The sequence below is a fragment of the Ranitomeya imitator genome, chromosome 7, assembly GCF_032444005.1.
Source record: "Ranitomeya imitator isolate aRanImi1 chromosome 7, aRanImi1.pri, whole genome shotgun sequence".
Classification (NCBI taxonomy): domain Eukaryota; kingdom Metazoa; phylum Chordata; class Amphibia; order Anura; family Dendrobatidae; genus Ranitomeya; species Ranitomeya imitator.
The window spans coordinates 76,153,434-76,170,183 of NC_091288.1; the positions used below are offsets into that span (position 1 = coordinate 76,153,434).

Genomic DNA, 16,750 nt, shown 5'->3' on the forward strand with positions numbered 1-16,750 from the left:
GGCAGATTGCTGGAGACACTGGGGCAGATTGCTGGAGACACTGGGCCAGATTGCTGGACACACTGGTGGTAATATGCTGGACACACTGGGGGTAATATGCTGGACACACTGGGGGTAATATGCTGGACACACTGGGGCAGATTGCTGGACACACTGGTGGTAATACGCTGGACACACTGGGGGGTAATATGCTGGACACACTGGGGGTAATATGCTGGACACACTGGGGCAGATTGCTGGACACACTGGTGGTAATACGCTGGACACACTGGGGGGTAATATGCTGGACACACTGGGGGTAATATGCTGGACACACTGGGGCAGATTGCTGGACACACTGGGGGCAGGACTGGAGGCATAGGCAGAATGTAGACACGGGGCATGATTGGAGACACGGGGTAGAATGAAAGACATGGGGCAGGATTGGATCATGGGGCAGGATGGATACGATGGAGACAGATGGGCCAGGATGGGGAGATCATATGGGGCAGGATGGATACTCATGAGTGCAGGATGGGAGAACATATGGCTGGAGGGAGGAATGAGATACATGGGGCCAGGGTGGGGAATATTATTACCATAGGGGCTAATTAAGGGATATTATTACTGCAGTGATGTATTTATTTTATTTTTTGAGTATACTGTTTTAAATGGGGGGGCGGTCCTGTTACTGTGCAGAGTGACACTATATCACCTTTTTGTCTTCATGTGGTGTAATGTAGAAGTTGTGAAAAATTAAGTAATATGTTCTGCAAGCGGAGCTCGAGATAACTGTGTTATTTCCTGCAGAAACGAGTCCTGGCTGGAAGAAATGATGGAGGTCTGTGCTGGATGAAAGATGAAGGACTTCACCTAGAGACGTCACTGGTGAGTCAGTGTTACCTATACACTGACACTATACACTGTATACTATATACAGAGGTCCTGTGTACAATGTCACCAGGGATCACTGTAGACACTGCATACTAAGTACAGATCTCCTGTGAATACTGGCACTTATGGTGATAGTATTGTGTTTTTTTTTATTTTTTATTACTGATCAGTATTGTAGTATTCAGTCACTATGTGGTGGTAATATGTGGTCTGGAAATGGTGTTGGGGTATTTGTCCCCTGTATGTGCTATTTGGTCACCAAGTGGTAATATGTGGTCTTGACATGGTGCGGTGGTATTTGTTCCTTGAATGTGATATTATTCGATCACTGTGGTTGTAATTTGTGGTCTGGTCATGGTACGGTGGTATTTGTTCCTTGTATGTGATATTATTGGTCAAGATATACCTAAATTGTATTGCAGATTTTAACAAATATTTAATAGGTTACAGTAGAGTAGGGCCCGGCCATTTTTCTGGAATAATCTGGTTCGGGTATATGATGACCCCCGTCACATGACCCCCGTCACATGACCGGGGGGGGCCCACAGTGTGTGAACAGCCCGGGGCCCTGGCTACCCTTAATCCACCCCTGTGCGTCAGGGAGAGATTCCGACGCAAGCGTTTAACGCATTGCACAATGGAGGCAGCGGATGCATTTCTCCGGCGCATCCGCTGCCCCATTGTAAGGTGCGGGGAGTTGGGGGCGGAGTTCCGGCCACGCATGCGCGGTCGGAAAAAGCGGTCCGTCAGGAGCAAAAAACGTTACATGTAGCGTTTTTTGCTCCCAACGGTCCGCCAAAGCACGACGCATCCATCGCTCGACGGATGCGACGTGTGGCAATCCGTCGCAAATGCGTCGTCAATACAAGTCTATGGGGAAAAAAACGCATCCTGCAAGCACTTTTGCAGAATGCGTTTTTTCTGCAAAACGACGCATTGTGACGGATTGCAGAAAACGCTAGTGTGAAAGTCGCCTTAGAAGATACAGGGTTATTAGGTGAAGGACTATAGATTCCTTGATCCTATACATTGATTTGTTAAAAATGGAAGGGTCACCTTGCTTCTGCCCTTAATTCTATTGATCAAAGAAAGTCTGAGCACCAAGATCCCTGCTGATCAAACCTTCTAACATGGAAACATTTTTGCAAAACAGCAGGTACCCTAAATTATATACATAGGGTAGCATGGTGGCACAGTGGATAGCACAGCAGCCTTGCAGCGCTGGAGTCCTGGGTTCAAGCCCCACTAAGGACAACATCTGCAAAGAGTTTGTATGTTCTCTCCGTGTTTGCGTGGGTTTCCTCCGGGTTCTCCTGTTTCATCCCACATTCCAAAGACATACTGATAGGGAATTTAGATTGTGAGCCCCATCAGGGACAGCGATAATGTGTGCAACCTGTAAAGTGCTGCGGAATATGTTAGCGCTATATAAAAATAAAGATTATTATATGCATTGCAGAGTTGTAATGCTGATGCCAGGAGCTGTTTACAGTACAGCATCTACATTCATGCTTGTTACTTTTAAGTTAAAAGACCTTTTGAACATGTGTTTGCACTTGATGCATCTTTGATATTTTTTTTTTTAAATCTTATACTTTATTCATGTGATCCTTTTCATCTTTTTATTGGTGGTGTTCATGGGGTTTCTTTAATGCCGACCGAAAGAAATAAATGCATGAATATTTACATTTAACACTACATTGATTATATAACGCAATCCTTCAAAACATCTGATAGACGAGTTTTACGTCTTGCACTGAAGGCGTTAACATAAGTGACAGTACTAATTTAAAATTATGTCATCATATGAAGTTCTCCCTGAGGACCATCTGCCTGGAGAGACAGAAGTCACTTAGACTATGAAGGTCAGATCCTGGCTAAGGACATTACATACAAGCCTTTAATCAGCGAGTGAGTCATCTCACCATTCACTTTGATAGATGAAATTGACGATTTCCTGAAAAGACAATATTCTGCATTTTTGGGTCCTCCTTTAAAGACAAGTGATTGCTAGGAGACTGGAATTTTACAGAATTCAACCAGTTCTTTGGAACCAATCCAGACAAGAGTGAGTGGGGAAATGCAAACACAATGTTTTGCATTCACAAAGCAGAGGAAGTCATCCCAATACACATAACAACATGAAATAAAAGAATATTAGAGTAAGGGTTTGTGCACATGATGCTTTTTTACCGGTATCAGAGTCTCCGAGTTCTTCTAGGCAAAGCCACTTGAAGAAAGTCATGGAGGCATTTTTCGTGAAGCGACTTTGATGGTGGCATTGCAGTCATTTTCCAGCAGCTAAGTCTCTAGAATCTTTTCTTTATATTTTACACTATGGAGTCAAGCAGATTCCTAGCAGAAGCCACCCTAAGGGCACGGTCATACGGCCTTCTAAATCGGACCGAGAGAGGTCAATAAGAACCCTGCATACCAGAACATGTTGTACATAGCACAAGTTGACCTGCCAGTGGCACTAATAACATATAGCTTAGTGGCAAATATATACTTTTTTATTGAGCTCCACTGAGTAGCAGGATGAGAACTTGTACTTTTGGGTAGAAAGTCTAAGAATTGCAGTAGTAATGGTGTAGAGGATGTGTGGCATACCTCTAGTGTTTTTCTAAAATTACGAGCAAGAGGTCCTTTCATCATATCAAAAGTGACCAGCTTTTGCTCTTATTTCATTCTTGCTGCTCCTGTGAATATTCTGTATTTTAAAAAATAATAATTGCCAAATGATTATAGAGAGATGGGCCTGTTTGTTTAGTGCTACTTTACCAAGGGGGCGTTGCTCACAGGATAACAATGCAGAAACAGCCCCCCAAAAGAATCCTGACACTGCGCCTCCTTGTTAAAGACCATAAAAAGTAGCACCAAACAAGAAGGCTCATATCTATTGAACCATATGGTAAAGGAATAAAAAATTGGATAATAAGGGGAACAGCGGGAATGAGATGAGAGCAAAATCTGGCCATTTTTGACCTGGTGAGAGACATACCGTACTTTAAATTTGGGAAATTTTGCTCTCAGTTTTGATTAAGCAACCCTTTTGGTATTTTAAATAAATCGTAAAAGAAAACAGCAACCCGCACCACCGACCACCCACTGTGGTCACTTCCTGGTCAGAACACCTTCGCTGGATCGCAGACCTCGGGTGCTAATAGCCTGAAAACATGCCATGTGGAGTATAAACGAAAAGAAAGCGGCAGCACTCACCAGTCTTCCTGCAGGTTATTTATTAGTGAGAAGAATCTTCACGGCACGGGGGTGTGTGGTTACAAGGACATGTGTGGGGCTGAACGACGGCCGTTTCGCACCTCCCAGGTGCTTCAACGGGTACGCACGGCCGTCGTTCAGCCCCCACATGTCCTTGTAACCACACACCCCCGTGCCGTGAAGATTCTTCTCACTAATAAATAACCTGCAAGAAGACTGGTGAGTGCTGCCGCTTTCTTTTCGTTTATACTTTTGGTATTTTGGATCAACTAACGTTCTTCAAGTGCCCCTGTTACCTTTGGTACACATAACATTGGTTTTTCAATGACACAATATGTACCCCAAAGCTTTTCCAAAAAGAAAAAGCAAATGAATTCTTAACTAATTTATAAATCTGTTGTATAAATAACCTTTCATGCCACAAAGCCTGAGGTCTCTGAATGATTAGATCATTTTGGCAAGCTACTGAAAATTAAATGACAACTTAGGTTGACATCTGAGTAGCTATATTCATTGAGAAATTACTGAATAATGTAAAATTTCCGTTCAATGGTGGTTAGACCCATAAATAGAGTTAACTGTACTTGTATTAGTTCATATCCTTTATACACTGAGTTAACTTGATTGATGGTTTTAATCATTGCATATTTAACTAAATGGCTTATTGTATTTATAGTGGCTGATGATGGCTCTGTTTCATGTAGGCATAACATTGTGTAGAAGGTTCCAACTTGTAAATCCAATAATTCCTGTGAGGAAAATACAACAAAATAGGTGAAGTCTCAAAGTTATCAAATCAGTAATAGGTCATATTATGGTTACAAGCTAAACCTAAAACTGCAATGGGGACACAAATGGTATATACAAGTAATGAGCTAATTGAATCTAACAAAATCAAGTTTGTGTAGAACTTTTAGGAATTCAAAGAAGCCTACAACTATAATCAGTATAAAATTTGCTATGCACTAAATAGGCCACCACCATTTTATATCTTGTAGAAGACTGCATCAATCTGTGAAGGACCAAATGACCTCAAGGGCATCTGGGTCGACCTCTCTATAATGTTTTGCAAGCACAGCTGATGAGTAGGCCTCATCGTAGCCTTTTTAAAAACAGAGGCAGGGAATGAAGCTTCCATTTTGTGATGAATCCGAATACTGAGAGAACTTCACAACCCACAGCTTAGCTGTAGAGATAGGAAGAGAAATCCATTAAAAAAAATGTACAGATAGTATGTGACCGCACAGTATTAAAGAAAATTAGTATGTGAGGAAAAGAGAATAATGTAGATATAATTGACAGAGAGACATATGACTGAGACAAAGCAGGCAGGTGCCTGATGAGTGTGATTATAGTGTTGCTGAAACTCAATAACATTTTGGGGAGATATTTTTACAGAAGCGAGCCACCAATATTGTTGAAAGAAAAGAAAAAATACCTCTGTAACTTTTCAGACACATTACTGATTTTTTGCTCATCTGTTTTATTATTCTAAGTTGGAAATCTGCTATGCTGCACCAATATTGTTGCTTGCAGCTTGTTGCTGCAATTTTTTTTCTGCTGTTGCTGCCTTTTCCTAGCATGTTTTGATGACTCTTTTTTGGCGGGGAAGAATGGGAAGAGTTGTGTTATAAAATGAGTATTGAAAAAATTGTAAGAAGCATAAAAAATCTAACAAGGCATTGTGTTATTAAACAGGCTGTAGGTCACCATCTGTTTACACATAGCTACTTGTATATATGCAGAAGTCACTTTGACATTACCATGGCTGTCTTTGCGTTAAAGAGCTTGAAACAGGATGGACACAGTCCTTGGAGAACGAAGAGGGGCATACACGTCTTTACATTGCAGTTGAATGCATTCGCTGAATTTCGATTTGCTGTGAATAACATTTTCTGGGCAATACATACACTTAAGGTTCTTATAAATTAAACAAACTCATATACCAGTTCAGCTATTTCAGAATATGGTTCCTCCATAACTCCTGGACATTACTGAAGAAATTGCCAAGATGCCTTTTGCTTTTCAAATATATTATCATCTTAATTACTGTAACTTACCAGAAATCTGTCCTCCCCTTACTAAAGTCTCTATTTTCCAATCTATAATGATTCTTCTTTAGATTGTTTTTGATGGACCAGTTTGTGTCCATCCAGCCACTGACTCTATGAGTTAACTTAGACAAGGGACTAATTCTGTGGGGCATTATGCCATCTAATTCTGAACTCTGTAATCAGAGATAGCAAAACTGTGGAAAAGTTTTATACAAGTACGGAAAAAATGATGCAAAGTAAGAATGTCTTAAAAAATAGAAACATGAATAGTTTACTTTTTATCAACAAAATGCAAAGTTAATGAGCAAAAGAGAAATCTAATTACTATTTGGTGTGACTGCACTTTGCCTTCAAAACAGCATTAATTCTTCCAGGTATACCTGCACACTGTTGTTAACTAACCTTGGCAAGGAGTTTGTTCCAAACATCTTGGAGAATTAACCACAGATCAGTGGATGTAGACTGTGCAAATCCTTCTGTGTCTTCATGAAACCACATACAGACCTGTTGATGTTGAGATCAGGGCTCTGTGGCGGCCACATCATCGCTTTCAAGGACCCCTGAGTTCTTCTTTATCTGAAGATAGTTTTTAATGACATTAGACTTTATGTTTTGGGTCATTATTGAGCTGCAGAATAGGTTTGGAGCAAATGAGACGCCTCTCTGATGGAATTGCATGATGGGCAATTATCTGCCTATATTTCGCAGCATTTAGAAGACCATTAGTCCTGACCAACTGCGAAACTCCTTTTGCTGAAATGTATCCCCAAACATGCAACTGACCTCCCTCATGCTTCACTGTTGCCTGCAGATACTCATTATTACACTACTCTCCAGCCCTGGCTCTGTTTTCACATTTCACATTTTACCTCATCGGTTCTGAGCACCAGCTGCCATTTTTCAACCTCCCTGTTCCTATGTTTTTAGGCATAGTTCAGTCGCTGGACCTTGTTTTCATTTTGAAGGTATGGCTTTTTGGCTGGAATTCTTCCATAAAAATCCCTTTTGGCCTCTTCTCCAAACAATAGATGGGTGTAGCTGAGTCCCACTGTGTGCTATTTCTTTGCTCATGGAACTGTTGGACAAAAAGTAAAAAAAGCATGACATGTCTCATTTTCCGCACTAAGTTTTTGGCCTATCACTTAGTCTATGATCCTGATGTTTTCCATTTCGTAGTGCTTCTTTAAAACAGCTTGAACAGCATATGCCCAGACTTCTGTGACATCTTTGCATGAGGGACACCTAGCTGACTTGCTGATGTAGTATACAGTACATTCTGTGTCTTGTTATTGTGCTCAGTCTTACCATGATGCCTAACCTGTGATATAAAGCTGTCTTTCACAAGCTCACCTTTGTAGCAGAGTTTAATTCTTTCTCACCTAGTTTTAAGCCTCCTACTATGTTTCAACCTTCATATGTAAATTATATTCATTACATGTTTGATATAATTGGTTAATCATACACCTGACTATAAGCATATAAATTCTCTGACTTTGTGCAAGTATACATAAAAGAACTGATGCTGTTTTGAAGGCAAAGCATAGTCATACCAAATGTTGATTTGATTTAGATTTATCTTGTCTCTGCTATTGCTGTGGTTAACCATGTCCCTGCTGGAAGATACCTAGTTGCTTATAGGTCTCTGCTATTCCTGTAGTTAACTCTGTCTCTGCTACAAGATAACTGATTTTATATAATACTCTGCTGATCCTGAATGTAACTGTCCTCCAGATGAATTTAGTGCTTCCAGCTTTGCATGCCCATTTGCCATCTTGCTGATCCACATGCTGTCCAGCAAGTCCAGGTCATCTGCTGCTCACCATGACCAATGGGTAGAGAATCCAACTCATGAAGTGAACCCATAATGTCGCTTCTAGTGAATACAGTAATTTCAGGCAAATGTCAATCCATGGATGGAAATGGTGCTCTTTCTGAGTAGATTTTTACTATTACTGGACAACTTTTTTTAAATAGTTAGTTGGTTATGTATATTAAAACAAAAATATATATAAGTAAGGAATATTGTATTTTTTCCAACTTCTGTTATGACAGAATTTTCTAAACATTTTGCAGGCTTCCAACCTGACATATTCTGCTAGCATATAGTACCAGTATGCACATCCCACACTAGTTGCTGGGTTATATAATGGGTATTCCTAATGCCCCTCGGTTAGCCACTAGTGCTGAAGATAGACTTTGTACAGGACCACTATACACAGTGCCTTGTGAACGTATTTGGCTCCCTGGAACTTTTCAACCTTTTCCCACATATCATGCTTCAAACATAAAGATACCAAATGTAAATTTTTGGTGAAGAATCAACAACAAGTGGAACACAATTGTGAAGTTGAACAAAATTTATTGGTTATTTTAAATTTTTGTGGAAATTCAAAAACTGAAAAGTGGGGCGTACAATATTATTCGGCCCCTTTACTTTCAGTGCAGCAAACTCACTCCAGAAGTTCATTGTGGATCTCTGAATGATCCAATGTTGTCCTAAATGCCTAATGATGATAAATATAATCCACCTGTGTGTAATCAAGTCTCCGTATAAATGCACCTGCTCTGTGATAGTCTCAGGGTTCTGTTTGAAGCACAGAGAGCATCATGAAGACCAAGGAACACAACAGGCAGGTCCGTGATACTGTTGTGGAGAAGTTTAAAGCCGGATTTGTATACAAAATGATTTCCAAAACTTTAAACATCCCCAGGAGCACTGTGCAAGCGATCATATTGAAATGGAAGGAGTATCATACCACTGCAAATCTACCAAGGCCCGGCCGTCCCTCTAAACTTTCATCTCAAACAAGGAGAAGACTGATAAGAGATGCAGCCAAGAGGCCCATTATCCCTCTTAATGAACTGCAGAGATCTACAACTGAGCTGGGACAGTCTGTCCATAGGACAATAATTAGTCATACACTGCACAAATCTGGCCTTTATGGAAGAGTGGCAAAAAGAAAGCCATTTCTCAAAGATATCCATAAAAAGTGTTGTTTAAAGTTTGTAACAAGCCACCTGAGAGACACACCAAACATGTGGAAGAAGGTGCTCTGGTCAGATGAAACCAAAATCGAACTTTTTGGCAACAATGCCAAACGATATGTTTGGTGTAAAGGCAACACAGCTCATCACCCTCAACACACCAACCCCACTGTCAAGCATAGTGGTGGTAGTATCATGGTTTGGGCCTGCTTTTCTTCAGCAGGGACAGGGAAGATGGTTAAGCACGGTGGCTCAGTGGATAGCACTACAGCCTTGCAGCGCTGGGGTCCTGGGTTCTAATCCCACCTTGGACAACATCTGCAAGGAGTTTGTATGTTCTCCCCGTGTTTGGGTGGGTTTCCTCCGGGTACTCCGGTTTCCTCCCACACTCCAAAGACATACTGATAAGGAATTTAGATTGTGAGCCCCATCAGGGACAGTGGTGATAAAGTGTGCAAACTGTAAAGCACTGTGGAATATGCTAGCGCTATATAAAGATTATTATTATTATTATTAAAATTGATGGGAAGATGGATGGAGCCAAATACAGGACCATTCTTCTGGATAACCTGTTTGAGTCTGCAAAAGACCTGAGACTGGGACGGAGATTTGTCTTCCAACAAGACAATGATCCCAAACATAAAGCAAAATCTACAATGGAATGGTTCACAAATAAACGTATCCTGGTGTTAGAATGGCCAAGTCAAAGTCCAGACCTCAATCCAATCGAGAATCTGTGGAAAGAGCTGAAAACTGCTGTTCACAAACGATCTCCATCAAACCTCCCTGAGCTCGAGCTGTTTGCCAAAGAAGAATGGGCAAGAATTTCAGTCTCTCGATGTACAAAACTGATAGAGACATACCCCGAGCGACTTGCAGCTGTAATCGCAGCAAAAGGTGGCGCAACAAAGTATTAAGTTAAAGGGGCCGAATAATATTGCACGCCCCACTTTTCAGTTTTTGAATTTCCACAAAAATTTTAAATAAGCAATACATTTCGTTCAACTTCACAATTGTTCTCCACTTGTTGTTGATTCTTCACCAAAAATTTACATTTGGTATCTTTATGTATGGAGCATGATATGTGGGAAAAGGCTGAAAAGTTCCAGGGAGCTGAAAACTTTCGCAAAGCACTGTATGTGTCCCAGCAGCTGTTTTTCAAGTTTACCATGCCATTATTTCTGGTATATCACAAGAAAATGATTAACACAGTCCTTTATATCTACTCCAGGAAAAACTGCATTTGGTGCATTTCTGTGGCCTCCATTACTAATGGGACTGTTTACTTACAATTGATGCACATAAAGTATGCCAATCCATGCAATTTACTCGTCATGATATGACACATCTGACAATGCCATTTTTTTATTATACTGCTTCCATGACTCAGCGGAACAACAGAAATAATAATACAGATGTGAGTGAATAATGATTATCTGAGCAGTGTGATAGTGGTACAAAGGTTTAGATCCTAATTTGTGCAAGGTTTTCTTTTGTAAATATTTGCCTTTATTGAAAGGCTTTGTTTTATTGTGGCATTATCTCAATAACGTTTTAATATCCCAGTAGCATTTATCTTCATTTATAAGCTGTGTTTTATTGTTGGGAGATCACATCAGTGTTTATCTATATAGCTACACTATATTTCACCGTGATTATGTCACAACATTATTTGTCTGTATTCATTGGTTGTGCTTTGTTGTCAATATTTTATTATTGTATTCCTAGGCTGCGTACAACATTGATGATAACGCATCAGTGTCTGTGTTTATTTGTAGGCTGTGTTCTATCTACTCCTCAGCATTGAAATTGTTACACCGAAAAGGAAAGTAATGAAATTATTAAAATCACAGGATCAATAGACATGTTAATGATAGGCAAGTAATGAAAAAATTTAAAACAAACTTTTCAAAACATCTCGATTCACTTAGTATCAAGCATGAGTGCAACATGAAGAAACAGACACACGTTCACACCTTGGCTGCTATCAATGAGATTATTAGTGGTTGTCTGAGGAATGTTCTGCCACACTTAATGCACCTGGACAAATTTTCAAGGTCCGCTACTGGTAGCCTTGTGAGGCGAGAATGGAGCAATGGAGGTTGGAATGAAGGTCTATCCTGTCAAGCGATGAGTCTCACTTTTGCCTTGGATGTAATGATAGTAAGTGATTGGACTGGAGACTACGTTGGTAACTCCATGATAAGACCTTCACAAGGGAACGTCTCACTGGTCCTACCCCCAAAATTATGGCCTAATATACGGAAAGCATGGCCTGCAACATCTTCATACTTGTATCCCATCCCACATCTGGTAATTGGTACAATTGCAAAAGGGAGCTGCCAGCAGTGTCTCTTAAAGATTTTCATAATTAATTGCATTCAGCTTGGCAACATATTTCTCAGACAATCATTAATAACCTAATTACGGTAATAGCATGCCAAGGCGTGTACGTGCAGAAATTCATACTTGTGCCATACACAATACTGAATAAATAGAGATATTTTTGGAGCATTTGCATATTATTAACATGTCTTGATAATTTGATTTCCATAAGTTTACAACTTCACCTTTTTGGTTTTGCAATTTCAATGTTGGGTGTATATTGATATCAAAGTAGTGTGTTTTCTCTTCCGTCTTTATTCCTAAGCTGTGCTTTGTTGTGATGATGTCAGAGTATGTGTTTGTCTTTATTACTAGGCTGTGTTCTATTGTGGGAAGGTCAAAATTATGCTCATTTAAGTAAAATAGGCTTTGTTCTACTGTGTTGATGTCACAGTGATTTAAAAATGATTGACTTTACTGCTGGGTTATTTTGTTATAGTTTGTGTCTTAGTAAGCTGTGTTTTATTTGATGTTATCATTATCTTGTAGACATCAATGTTTGAATTGTACCTATTATATCATATGTGCCACTTAAGCTTGTTTGTCTTTTATGATATAAAATTAAATATAGCCACCACAAAAGTAGTCACACATCTCCCCTACTCTTTTTTAAAGCTCTCTCTAGATCACTGCTCAGACATGCCTGAAAACACGTCCTTCTCATTTGCTGCTCAGTATGGCCTGTATCTCCAGCAGAATTTTCCCGCTGGGCCCTGCCCTCCACTCCTTTATTCAAACAGCAGAGACCTCATCCTGTAGCTTGATACTAATGTACTGTTATAGCTATCGATTCTCTGCAGACTACACGATGCTGTTCACCCAGTGTTTGCTTTCTTAATAAGGAGCAAGGCTTGTTTTTGGCATTGTCTGCCACTGTCAGTATCAGATGAAGACATGGTTTGCTGTTGGCCTCTGTGACTAAACACAGGTAATCCTAGACGGTAACGACAAATATGCCTGAAGATTCAGCATGCAGCCTTTGCATATAAATAGTAGATTCCCTAGGGACATTTAAATGGAAACATCTATTCAGATGATCCAGAGAACAAAAATCTATATCAGTTCCTAAGAATTACCACATCAGCTATTCTGAGCAATGACCACTGACTAATTTTAAGAATTTTAAAGGAAACCTGTCTCTAAATTTTCCCTATCTGCCAATTTATGGTCCTCTTTAACAGCACTCCTGTCACCCCAATATAAGAACGGGCAAGCCGTGAGACTGGGTGGTCATGAGTTCTGAGGTCAGATACTAGGAGGGCTCATAGTACAGAGGGGTCATACAAAAGAGTGGTCACTGGTCAGGTAACAGTCTGGGGTCAAATACCAGGTGGGTACGTCAAAAGAAGAAGGGCACATCATAAAGAGTAGTCACAGCAAAATCCAGGGTCAACAGCAAGATCAGAGAAACACATAGAACAAGCAAATACACCTATCTAAAGCAAAAGTACAACTGACACAGACTACTGGCAAAAAGCCAGCTAAATACCTTGCAAATGATTAGGGGTGGGAGGCACCGGAGGAAACGCACGTAGACTAAACAAGATTGAGCAGCAAGGCTGTCAATCAAACTGTTGACAACCCAGCACACCCAGGATAAGACTGAATAACTGGACTGTCACTCACAAAACTGACAGTTCAGCACACTCCAGATCCCAGAGGGTAGCTGAGCTGTCACTTACAGCATTTCATGGCCACAGTCAATGTGGCAACCATGACAATACCTAGGAATATAATTTTATAATTGTCCCACAACTTTTGCTAATCAGCACCAAGTGGTCTGATGGACACCCACTGTTTGGCACCTCCTCTGTGCTCCTATTTGCCACTTCTCCTTCCTTGATTGATGAGGATAATGTCAAGCAGTCTATTCTTCCTGCGCAGGTCTTGTTCCCTACAGTAAAGGTGCAAGAATTTAACAGGCTGTGTATCAAGGCAGAAGAAATGGCGATGGAATTACAAGCATGGCTGGCTATCGGTAATTTAAAATTAATAAATGAATGAAGGTTGGTTTCAGAATGTATAAAAAAGTGCAAAAGTAGTAAAATATTCATGGTACTGTTGCAGGTTAAAAATGTGTTAAACAGTAACAAAGTTTAATGTGGAAATAAATGATTGTTTATGTGGCAGAATGAGAAGAGAAATGTCCCCTGGGACCCAACTTCACAGCAAGGATGTATATAAATTCGATCTAATTTGTCTACAAAAGAGAATAAGGGCATGCATTCTATTAAGAGGAACATGACAAGATGAAAGAAGTGTTCTTTAGATTAATTCATTACAGGAGGGTTTTGTTCTCAAGATGAGAACATATCTGCCAGCGAAGGAAGAAGTCTCTTCGTGTACTTTGCTTAGCAAGTGAGCAGAATTAAATCAAACACATTCTGAGATATCTTGGCATCTTTTCTTTTTTTTTTTTGCTATACAAAATATATAAAAGGAATCATGAGTCCATTTTGTATGTGGAAGAGAAGCAATAGAAGGGAAAATCGGTTGTAATCAGTAAGCAGACAGCAATCAGGACAGGCAGCTGACACACTAACAAGCTATGCTTCGTACAGAAACCAAACGGACCTTATTACTTCAGGTCATGAGTGGGTCTCCTATAAAACATAGGGTCCAGGTCTTTTGTGGATGACAGTTGTGAATGGTGCTATTGGCCATTTAAGAATCCTCAAGTTATATCTACACTGCTCAAAAAAATAAAGGGAACACTTAAATCCCACATCTTATGAAATGAAATATTCCAGTTGTAAATCTTTATTCATTACATAGTGGAATGTGTTGAGAACAATAAAACCTAAAAATGATCAACGTAAATCACAATTAATATCCCACGGAGGTCTGGAGTTGGAATGATACTAAAAATCAAAGTGGAAAATGAAGTTACAGGCTGATCCAACTTCAGTGGAAATTCCTCAAGAAAAGGAAATGATGCTCAGTAGTGTGTGTAGCCTCTACGTGCCTGTATGATCTCCCTACAATGCCTGGGCATGCTCCTGATGAGGCGGCGGATGTTCTCCTGAGGGATCTCCTCACAGACCTGGACTAAAGCATCCACCAACTCCTGGACAGTTTGTGGTGCAACGTGACGTTGGTGGATGGTGTGAGACATGATGTCCCAGATGTGTTCAATCGGATTCTGGTCTGGGGAATAGGCGGGTCAGTCCATAGCTTCAATGCCTTCATCTTGCAGGAACTACTGACACACTCCAGCCTCATGAGGTCTGGCATTGTCCTGCATTAGAAGGAACCCAGGGCCAATCGCACCAGCATATGGTCTCACAAGGGGTGTGAGGATCTCATCTCGGTACCTAATGGCAGTCAGGCTACCTCTGGCGAGCACATGGAGGGCTCGGTAACCCTCCAAAGAAATGCCACCCCACACCATTACTGACCCACAACCTAACCGGTCATGCTGAAGGATGTTGCAGGCAGCAGATCGCTCTCCACGGCGTTTCCAGACTCTGTCACGTCTGTCACATGTGCTCAGTGTGAACCTGCTTTTATCTGTGAAGAGCACAGGGTGCCAGTGGCGAATTTGCCAATCCTGGTGTTCTGTGGCAAATGCCAAGCGTCCTGCATGGTGTTGGGCTGTGAGCACAACCCCGATCTGTGGACGTTGGGCACTCAGACCATCCTCATGGAGTCGGTTTCTAACCATTTGTGCAGACACATGCACATTTGTGGCCTGCTGGAGGTCATTTTGCAAGGCTCTGGCAGTGCTCCTCCTGTTCCTCCTTTCACAAAGGCTGAGGTAGCTAGCAGTCCTGCGGCTGAGTTGTTGCCCTCCTACGGCCCCCTCCACACCTCCTGGTGTACTGTCCTGTCTCCTGGTAGCATCTCCAGCCTCTGGACACTACAATGACAGACACCGCAAACCTTCTTGCCACAGCTCACATTGATATGCCATCCTGGATGAACTGCACTACCTGAGCCACTTGTGTGGGATGTAGAGTCCATCTCATGCTACCACGAATGTGAAAGCACAACCAACATTCAAAAGTGAACAAAACATCAGCCAGAATCTGCAGATTTGTTAGGTGTATTCCCACACAGTTCTGCAGTGAGATCAGGAGAGCATAGAGCGTCCATCACACATCACACTGGTAACTATTACATCTCTCACACTGTAATAACCTCTGGAGGAAGATTCTCATGTAGATTAGTGTCCGGCCCATAGCCTGGAACAACTTATTCACATATAAGATAATATTGGATTTCTCTGGAATAAGACATCAGATCACAGAGATCAAGGTGTTATTATATTCAGCGTCATATGACCTACATGCCCATATAGACAGCTCAGAAAGGTTGATCCTACTGACAGATTCCCTTTAACTATCCTAACCTTCACTTCCTTGCTTTTTTTTCTGTCCATCATTCCTCCTTTTTGCTCTTTGCAAATGTCCTATTATGTATTTTTCATTCTTATTAAGGTGGGCCGGCATATTTACCAAACCATATGTTTGAATTATGTTTCTGGACCACATGAGCTTTAGTATAACTTGTTCTTCTACCTGCAATATTTGAATGCTGGGTATTCATACTGTGACGATTGTGTTAGAATTTTGGTGCAGATTCAGTGCCACAATTTTTAAAGAACCTGCTAACATTCTTCCAGCATTAAACGTGAATATGTCATTTGCTGTTTGTTACATTATATCAGTTAGGCTAGGGCTACTCGGCGACATACTGTATGTCTTGTGGCAGCAATTCTCCGGAAAATCGCACAATTATTTTAGAGCTCTGATTTTGCTGTAAATAAAACAGCCATTTTGCAGACAAGTTTCATGCAACTTGCATTGAAGTTGCAACTTGCAACCAGTGAAATAAAATCCAACAAATACATATGGAAATATTTGAAATTCTGTGTTTTAGTCACCGCAGGTTGCAAATTAACATCAATGGAAATCATTACATTCAATGTTGCAGTTTGTCGCTACGAATTCAGTGTTGCTCAATACTTATCGCCATGTAGCAATAGCCTAAAGCTAATAAATAGAAAAAAAGATTTCTGTGATCTCCGGTATCTCTTATTTTACTCTGCCTATATGTGTCTGTCCTCACAGATGATGATGATTTAGAGGTTTATACTGACACCAGGCCACCTGGGTTCAACGCCAACCGCAGGAGAAGCAGAGCAGTCCTGTATCACCTCTCCGGACATCTGCAAAAGCAAGATAAGAGCAAGCTCAAGCTGAACAATGTAAGTGCTAACCAACAACTTGTCA

The 16,750-nt window shown here is 40.8% G+C and overlaps 1 protein-coding gene across 3 annotated transcripts in view; it reads left to right on the forward strand.

Moving 5' to 3' along the window:
- The window catches only part of LOC138644753 (voltage-gated delayed rectifier potassium channel KCNH8-like), an 824,668-nt gene that overhangs the window by 634,180 nt on the left and 173,738 nt on the right, over positions 1 to 16,750 (forward strand). For all 3 annotated transcript variants that reach the window (XM_069733531.1, XM_069733533.1, XM_069733534.1), the window contains one exon: positions 16,589 to 16,725. In XM_069733531.1, coding sequence (XP_069589632.1) covers positions 16,589 to 16,725 — 137 coding nt within the window. The remainder of the gene's footprint in view (positions 1 to 16,588; positions 16,726 to 16,750) is intronic.